Source organism: Harpia harpyja, chromosome 9 (assembly GCF_026419915.1).
Source record: "Harpia harpyja isolate bHarHar1 chromosome 9, bHarHar1 primary haplotype, whole genome shotgun sequence".
In the NCBI taxonomy this organism is placed as follows: Eukaryota; Metazoa; Chordata; class Aves; order Accipitriformes; family Accipitridae; genus Harpia; species Harpia harpyja.
The window spans coordinates 4237517-4247238 of NC_068948.1; the positions used below are offsets into that span (position 1 = coordinate 4237517).

Consider the following 9722-nt stretch of genomic DNA (forward strand, 5'->3'; position numbering starts at 1 on the left):
CCAAGGATTTTCCTGCTTCCATGTTTCCCTCACACATGTGACCATGTTTTGCCCAAAGAAGCTACAGTATTTCTCCACTGTTTTGAGGCATACTAGCACCAGACATCACCCTTATTTTAACATTTCCTTAACAGCCATCCCTAGAAAGGACAAAAAAGTCCTTCCATGTTTAAAACTGATGATTTATTCCTACTTGTGCATCCTCGCTGTGCAAATTCATCCATTCCCTGTAACTTTGCTGACTCCAAGACCCCGTAAGACCGAAAGCCACCCATGCATCTAAGGAGATGGAAGGACTTACTGGGAAGAAAATACAAGGCTGTCACATATAGAAACATACCGTACATTCATTACTGTGCTGACTTGATTAACGCAGTGTCTACAGGCTCCTCTGTGCTGCCGAGGGCACATGCAGGCATCAAGGTACAACCTTGCCTCAAAGTAGTTTAAATTTTAATTAAAGAAGCTAGAGGATGGGAAGAGACCCAGGCACGAGGGTAACATACCTACAGTCTCCAGAGGCAGCGGGGGAAGCCAGGGCCCAGCTCTGTCATTAATATTTACCTTCAAAAAGGTGTGGAGGAAATGAATGACAAAAACACGCAGCATATAGACATGCCCAAGTCATACGCAGCCAGAACTGGCTGCGGAGCAACAGAAACGCTAGCAGTTCTATGCTCCTTACAACCAGGGGCTGTTGTGAAATGAACAGCTTTATTGGGATGAGTTAATTTGCATTGATTAGCTTACACCTGTGAGTGATTTCCCCTGGACCAATTGACACAGCTTTTCCTACCAGATGAACAGCTCCAGCAATGCACAAGTTGGAAATGTGTCAGTGGAGCCTTGTCTCCCTCCTTGTCACAAAAGCGCTGCCGGTGCAGAGCCCCTTTACCCCTAAATGCATCCACCCCATATCTGCTAGGCACCAGGCAGTGCCCTGAGCAAACCCCTTTATAAACTAACCTCTTGTTGTGCATTACCTTCTTTTCCATTTACATTGTAAAACAGATGTGGGCTATCAACATTATCCATTTACATTTTTAACCTTTATCTTTTAGGTGTAACTCAAGCACGAGAGTGCATGACTCCATATAGCAGGGCAGAAAGAAGTAAAAAAAAATTACATTTTTAGTTTATCTACTGCTTTGCAAGATCAGGAGATACTGGAGGCTGTAAAGAGCAACTGCTGGTGGCTGGGAGCCACGCAGCAGCCTGCCCCAACGCAGCTCGGAGCGTGCTCGGCGCTGCCGGTACCTGCGCCGCTGCCTCCGCATCCCTCGCCCTAAAACAATCCATCAATTGTTGCGCCGAGCAGCCCGTGCGGGAAGGAAGAAAGCGTGGGGCTTTCTGGAGAGTACGTAGCCCTTTCTGTATACTCTGGCAAACAGCCCAAAAGATCAGTTCTCAGGATTTCCCCCGCCACCGCATCTGCCTTTACTGAGGTTTTGCATATTCTTTTCCCCCATCTTAGATTACTTTGGACCAGCTAGTATATTGTAATCCGGTCAAAAGTGAGCTGGGTTATTTAGTCTAACAAGAAGCCCTTTAAAACATCAAACAGAAACCCTCTTCTTGTGTATTCTTCATCCTCACTAAAAAAACATATAGTAACTAAATCAAACCATTCCCACAAAAGCCCTTTGCATTGCTTTTTTCGGTGCACGCGGCAGGCGAAGGACCCGTGTTTCAGGGGTGCAGGCAGCGTGCAGAAACCAACCCAGAGCAAACCACAGCCCTGCAAGCCAGGAGCTGCCTCGCTGGGTTTCCTTATCGGAGCCCCCAGCCGTTTCCCACCCCCCCGCCGTGGTTTCAGCTCCTCTCGCACACAAATTCTCGCTCCCCCATCGCACGTCTATCGCAGAATTGCAGACTTTCTAGGTGAAATAAAGCCTCTGGTCTCCCTGCTTGCAGATATAAGCCTCAAAATAAACTCTTTGATTGTTCAAAAAGCCAAGGGTTTTCCAGAAAAGCTGCTTTAAAAGTATTCCCTGGATTTTAAGTTGCCCCCAGGGGTATATGAGCGCTGCCTCATTGCCCCCAGCTGCACATCCCACTCCCCTCATCCCCACTGCTCTTTTGCTCCTGCTCAAACCTGGATTTTTTTTTATTTTTTTAAATTAAAAAAAGAAAAAAAAAATCTTCCAGCTCCCTTTAATCTAAAGCAAAGCCCCTTGAGGGGAAAGCTGGCGTTGCCATCCCTGCAGGAAAGCCCAGTCACTGCAGCTCCACAGCCAACAGTGACCCCAGTTGAGAAGTCTCCTCGCCCACCCAAACCAGTCCCACCCATGCCCCCCAAAACCCCCAAACCCCAAGAGTTTAAGGCAACTTGGTATATAAGGTCTCCTGGGATGGAGGTGCTGCAGCCCTCAGCCCAAAAACCTGTGGGAGCTGGAAGGAGGGAGTTAACTCCTTGCCTGCTGGAAGCTTTTCAGATGCGAGAAATTGGGCTTGACACCTCTAAGGGACTGAAAACACATGTGTGTGCAAGTGAAGTCTGTGTCACTGCCATGCAGAGTCAATCCCATGGTCTCCTTTTTTTCCCCTAGAAGGAAAGCTACACTATTTAGTTTTATTTTGAGGGCATATAAAAAAATAGGTACCTGCATGGTAATAAAACTGTTCTGATAAGAATGCTCTGCATATCCAGGAGGATATGGAGCCTGTGAAACCCTCCAGGACATAAATGTTCATTGGTGTGAAACCTGAAATGGAAAAAAGCCTCGAACCAAACTGGAATAGTGATTTAGCCCTGAATATCGGACAGGGCTGGGAAATACCCGTACTCCATCTCATGGCTACTGAATCTCGAATGGATCAGGTGTTGTGGGAGAAAGGATCAAAAGGGGTTTTGGCGAGGAGAAATGGAACAGTTGCAGAGGAAAAGTCCTAGCAGCTCTGAAGAAACTCTGAAGAAGATCTTAATGCACTAAAATCTACTACCTGGATGCGCCTGGGGTAGGAGCCAGCTCTTTCTAAAGCTAACAAGAGCAAAAGCCCCTAAATCATGGCAGGACCCCAGTGGGGTGGCAGTAGATCTCCACGATGAGCTCTTCTCCCAGCGGCACTGTGTGTGGAAATGGAGGCCACCCCACGGCGTAAAGATGGACAGATTGCCCTGGCTGGTATTACAAAAGCAACCCATCCCATCAGGTTAAAAACTCCTGGGAGCGGAGGTCTGCAGCCCCTCGGAAAATCTGCCCTTGGCTGTATCCACTGGGTTCACTGGGTGCTACGGGGGTGACCCTGGTACATGTCAAAGGGAAAAGGCGATGCGACCCATGCAGTGCACGGGTTTTTCTCTCCCTTTCAAACACATGGACACACACAGGTACTTTTGCTTGTGCATGCGCGCACATACACGTGTGCACACACACATACGCACACACGCTTGGATGCTCAGAAGTAAAATCTTTGGATGGTCTTCAGATTTCTGCGGGAAACACAGGGTTCTCACAAACTGTAAGTCAGCACCACAAAAATTCCCTGTGATTCTGAACGGGCCACTGGAGAAAAAAGGGGTTTTAACCATAGACAGCAGAGTCTAGACACAGGCTGTGCTTGTGCTTTGATGTGGAAGTTAACTGTTCTGCCATCTCTGGATAACACCATCGCCAGAGCCTGTGAGCTGGCCATCACCTCGCAGTTACCAGCGCTGGGGCTTTTCCTTCACAACCCACAATTTGCGTATTTATCCAGGCTTGAGTCCCATCAGATCACCTGGACTCATATCTTTGAGGCCCAGGACAACCCTTTGACCAAAATACTTAAGGTCTATAAGATTGAAAGTACTTTGCAACTATTTTCAAGTAAAGAAGCAAAATACCAGCCTTAGAGGAAATGTGAGTCATTTACCAGCCTAAATCATAACCCGAGACTACGTTCTTGATTTTTCAAATTCCTGTTGTCATTTCGCATTGCTGCCTATTTCCTACGCCTGGGCCAAAATGCTGGTCGTCTCCTGTCCTGTTATAAATGTATCACACCGCACGGACTAGAGCTAAAATTCAAGAAGGGTTTATATTTGGAAGTAAATATGTATCATTATTTATTTTGGCGCAGCAGAAATGGTGCTGCCAAAGAACTAGTCAGACTAATTGCTGGTGGTCTCCTGCCTATGTTTGATCAGAAATCTCAGCTTGCCATCAAGGCAAGATTACAGATACTTTCTGTAACCTCATGAAGATCTTCCTTTCCTGGGATTTTGAGCTATGCTCGAATAGTGTAGAGCAGCATCGCACAACGTGCTGCGGGGTGCATAGGGTAAGAGTTCAATGTCTTATTTTCTTCTCCCTGTAGCACTAACCAACCCCCATACTGGAAAGACGAGACTCAGAAGAGAGCAGAGGATTAGCTGAAATGACACCTGAGAAAAGAACTTAGTCACAGAAAAGAACATGAATATCTCAAAGTGTGTGGATGGTGCTTGTTGGGACGGGACTAAGGGCTCACCCCACATGCTGAAGGAATTAGACAAATCGGGTTTATGTGGGAGGGTGCCCAACCTATCTGTCATGTGGGAGAAGAAAATGGGGCTTGAGCAATGGAAATCCCTGTGCTGAGCAAACGTGATAATAAGATAATCCCAGACCTGAAGGTTTTGTGGCAAAAAAACAAGAACAGCAAATGTGTCACCTAAACCCCCACTCTTTGGTCCACCTGCACCAAGGAGAGGTAGTGAAAGCAGAAAGGGGGAAACCAATGTTCATACACCAGCATTTTTCAAGAAAAGAAAGCATTATTTCAAAGTGGACTCTGCAGGTCTGAGCTAAAGCTCTTCTCAACCACTAATGGTACCAGTAATGACTGCAGCAACAGCACAGAGGACAGCCCGAGGGGTCACAGCCCATCCACCAGCGATCGGCACCGGTGGCAGGGGTACCGCTGGGGACAGGGTTAGCCTCGCTCTTCATCTACCCTTCTGCTGACACAGCGTTTGCATTTCATGCAAGCGCTCCAGAAAGCCTCCCACAGCGCCCATGGCCCCACGGCAGTCGGTCTCCTACGTGTTTCGTTAATCTTGAACCTCCTCAAGTGCAGAAAACAATGTTCCCGGCCAGGACTTTGGCCTGAGCTATACGTCCTGGGAGCATCGCGTAGAAACAAGTATCCCCATCTCAGCTGGCTGCCTGGTAAACATCATTAATCTCATCCCCTATTGTACACAGAACAACTCGGGTGCAGAGAAAGGAGAGCACAGAGGCTGCGATATCAAGTTACCGGTGGGACAAAGCAGGCAAAGTAGACAAAATTAACCCCAATTACACAAACTATTTCAGCAGGTCCAGGCAAGAGGCACAGGCAATCCTCACCTCCTCTTCCGGCTCGCCGCTTCCAAGGGGCTGATATTTCTGCGCGAAGCGGAAAAAACGACCTTTTCTGGAAGAGTTTGGCGAAACCTCCTTCTCCCATCTTCGCTGCGCAGCGGTGGGGAGCTCCCCGGGGGCCACCGGGACGGTGTCACCCGCTGCCGCCGGCACCGCCGGCTCCAATTCCCCTGCAAGCGCGGGGCTATGGTTACAGGCAGGGAGAGGCAACCTTTCCCTGCCGCCAAGTCACGCCTTCGGCCGCAGGTGCCGGAGGGAGGCTGCGCACCCGTCCAGCAGCCACGCAGGGTGTTTCGCCCATAAAACCCTGGCAGGGGAAGCCTGTCTGTGTTTAGGACCGCAGCTGATAGAGGAGTGAGGTGGCCCTACGTGCGTGCGTGGCCGGCACTCGAAGAGCAGGTTGAGGTCTTGCGGCTCGATGTTTTCCTCCGCCCTCTGAAAAATCGCTGCGGGAGGAGCGTCGGCGGGCGCCGCATCTCGGGCAGGCAGATAGGGAAGTTGTTTTGCTGAGGCCGCTGTGTGCGGAGGCAAGACAGGTTACACACACTGCTGAGCCTGTTTGTAAACTTCCAGGCTGGAGAAATCCTCCTTGAGAAACACTTCAGTCAGCATAATGCCAGTATTTATAAGTATTTACATCAGGGAGAGGGCATAAATGCATGATGTGTGAATTTGTGATGCTCATTTATTAAAAAACTGCAGTCTTTCATTTGCTAGAGGGGAGCGCTTTCCTGGTGGATCTCAACATGTGGCTAAAGTTAACCAGCTACATCCTTGCTGAAGATTTATAGCCGCCTGTCAGGGAGCATCGTGCTCTGGTTTGCACCAGGACACCTACATCCTCCCCCAGGCATCATGACCACAGGATTCACTTAGGCTTAAATTGTCTCTAAGGTGTAAACCATGAGATTAAGATCCTTCTTTGACAGTAAAAACTGCACTGAGGGAATAAAAGTCATTCCCTGTCAGAGAAAAACATATGTGCAATTTTCTGCAGGAGAATAGTTTTCTCCTAGGACATCCAGGTGCCAGCTTCACAGCGCTGGAGCAGTGGACGTGGTGACACCTGGACCACGATGGGGCCAAGACCCCAGACTCTCACCTGCGTGACAGCCCACGGTACCCAAACCCTGGCTGACATCCATCAAACCGGTGTTTTCCCATGGAGCGTTTCAGTGTTGCCTCTTTGCATCTCCCAGGTCCCACCAGCTCTAGCAAAAGCTGATGAGCCCCGTGGGACACCCCACCAGCACGATGTAGCTAGCAGCTACAGAAAACACACCGTGTCCCACCGAAGCGGTGTGGAGGGAGGGCTTCTTTTCAAACTGAGGAGAAAACAAAGCCATTGGGAAACACCCTGCAAATAGCCGGGCTCTCGTAAAACACGACTGGGCCTTCCTAACTCCCTCGGCTCCCGATTGAGAAATGCTTTCTTAACGACCTGAACTGGATGCGTCAGGCAGATGAAGGAAGTTCCTGCGTTGCCGCAACAGTCCTCCTTCCCATGGGAAAGTATCCAGGGATAATGCTGGGCACCGATTTTCAGGCAGCTCACATCCAGGCCCGGCCCAGGGTTTAGGTAAGGTGCTTAGCCAGGGCTCAGAGGCAACCCAGGCTCCCAGAGGTATACAGAGATTTAGACCTTATCGAAATGTATGGGAATTAGGTGGCAGAACATCTCTGAGCTCACGTATGCTTTTGAACTGGTCCCCTCCTTCTGTAGCTTTTGTAAGGATCTGGAGCACAGCCAGCTGGCTCTGCCGTGGTCCTGATAAGGCAAAGCAGGCACTGCCTGGCAAGGAAATACATTCTTCTGTTCACCTGAGTGTTTGTAGTAGTCATAGCCTTGGGATCACACTGAATCATTCCTTGTGTCTCTGGTAGAAAAGTGGCAAAAACCATCTTCCCCCTCTCTACGCAGGTAGGAAAAAAATTTCCTTGGTTTTGTTCTTGCTTTTCTCATCCCCAAATCTCACCCATCATCCCCAAAGCTGGCATACGGCAAGGGATGCTGCTGACCCTGGGCAGCCCGGGCGTCCTTCAGGCCTCTGCGGTGTGGAATGTGCGGTCCCGAGCACGGCTCTCGTTAGCCAAGCGCGGCTTTTGTTAGCCAGGCGCGGCTCTCATTAGCCAAGCGCTGCTGACGATACGGCTAATTGAGCAACAGGCTCTCGCTGACGGTTTCCTTATTTAACTTCCTTCTCTTGGCAAAAAGCTGCTGCTTGTGGAAACACATGTAGCTCAGTGCTGTGTACACAATCCGGAGAAGAATAAAATCCAGAATCTATGCCATGTGGACACGGGCCAAGATGCCCCATCCCGGGTTGGCGTGGAGGGAGGGAGCCTCGGTGAGGGAGGGAGAAGGATCCACTGAGGGGTATGGCAAAAATACCGAGACAAACAGGACACAGAAAAGGAGAAATATGAGTTGATGAGCGTAATAATGCACCATAATAATTGGTGTGTTGTGGCTTATTATCCAGCAGACCTGCAGCTCACGAGAAACAGTATTGTTTGGGCTCAGGACCACGGCCCTGTCTGTCATTTTTATGTTCATTCAGTCCTGTAACGTGAAACTACATTTTAGCACCAAGGAAACTGAATAAATGCGGAAAGAAAACGCAGTTGTTGCTGACTATTTGCCGTGCATCCTGCAAAGTTGCTGAATGGACTGAAGTTTCATTTTCTTGCTGCTTTTGATTTCTGCCTGTTAGGAAATTTAATGGAATACTCATGTATTTTGCTATTTCATGGCTCAGAAAATGCTGGGAATAAACTGAATCGAGACTATAAAGTAAAGAAAACAACACTAATACAAGTTGCGTTTCTTCATTCTTGTATAAGACATAATCTTCACACCATAAAAACAACACACAGCCCAATTACAGTACCTTTATAGTATTTCCTATTTAATTGGATAATAAAGCTCAGGGTCAGACTCCAATTCTAAGTAGGTTATTTGGGAAACCGTTGTTGGTTTTTTTAAAAATAGAAAATATCTGTTACGGAGACGTATACAGCAAAGCAGCTGTAAAGTGAGATTATGCAAACCCAAAAGGTTGCCGCTGTGAGGGCAGGGTGCTGCTTTCAGTTCAAAACTCACAGCTCCTTCACCTGCTTCCCTCACCATAACCAGGGCTTGTCACACTTCTGTTCCTCTTGTGCCACCTTGAGGAAAAAAGACTCTGGTGCATGGGTAGAATTTACTGAGTTTGCTGCTACCCAAAAATCCAAATACTCTGCTTTCAGGTTGGGTTTTTCCCAGGTCCCTGGGCAGAACATCTGCTGCTCCTGGTTATAAAAGCAAAGAACAAAGCTTTGGCCACGGTTCCTTTCCATCTTGTCAATGCTGCTGATAAAGGCTACGTAAAATCCTTAGGTCTGTCCCTAGGTGCGTCACCAGAAAGGAATGGGGAATTTAATTAAATCTCTTGGTTGGTTTGCACAACCTCCACTGCTTAAACTGGGAGACTCGTCTGGTGGGGCGGCTCAGGTGGGGTGGAATGAGCCCCACCATCCGCATTCCATCTTGGAAACTGTCAAAAGGTCTTTTTTGCTTTGCACAGCTTCTCCTGTGGTATTTGCTGCTTTGTTTACATAGAGAGGTAACAAGAAGGAGAAAATAATGGGAAGAAATAGGACTTACCTCTGTAGACTCACCAGCAAAAGGTGTCTCTTTTATTATCTTTAAAGGACACTAAATGATGCTGTAAATCCTCTTGCCACAGACAGACAATCGATGCTCACCTGACACGACCTCCAGAGAAGAATCTAGCCTGCATAGACAGTGTGAGGTGGGAGAAGTAAACAACCCCCGTATGAAAAAAATCCCTGCTATGTAGCAGGCAAAGAGGAACTGTCAGTCTCCAAAGACTCTTCTATGGATTGTCTCAACCTCACAGGCTTCTTCAGTGCTCATGAAACTATGGAACGGCTTCCTGAAGGTAACCAAAAAGCTTCTGCACCACAAAGCTTAATGGAGCTCTGAACTAGGCATGTCAAAATTACAGCAGGTTTTTTTTATTATTCTCATATTTACAACTTCTGCAGACTGCTGACCTAGAGATGCATGCTGTGGTTTCAATGCAGACCCCTGACTTCTTGAAGATCTATTATAATGTTTGTCCTTCTGTTGATTCCAGCTCTTGGGTTCACGGATGCACCCATAGCACTTCAGTGCCATCTGCAGATGACGCCTTAGGTCACACAATGTTTTTTCCACAAAGACTGTCAGCCAGCTACATCAACAGAAACTGTATTTGCTTACATTAACATGGAGACAAGTTGAAACCAAAATTTTCTGGTGTTCACCGAATAGATCCTTCTCTTGGAAGCCAAGGTACTTAGTCCAGCTCGCACTTCACAACAGGAGGCATGAGTTATGTACACGCATTC

At 48.0% G+C, this 9722-nt stretch overlaps 1 protein-coding gene across 1 annotated transcript in view; it reads right to left on the reverse strand.

The window, feature by feature from the left end:
* Positions 1-5721, reverse strand: part of ATP2C2 (ATPase secretory pathway Ca2+ transporting 2) — a 28136-nt gene extending 22415 nt beyond the window's left edge. The window contains 2 exon segments of the mRNA XM_052797527.1: positions 5313-5369; positions 5371-5721. Of these exon segments, the coding sequence (XP_052653487.1) occupies positions 5313-5369; positions 5371-5412 (99 nt within the window). The 5' untranslated portion in view covers positions 5413-5721.
* Positions 5722-9722: the final 4001 nt, after the last annotated feature.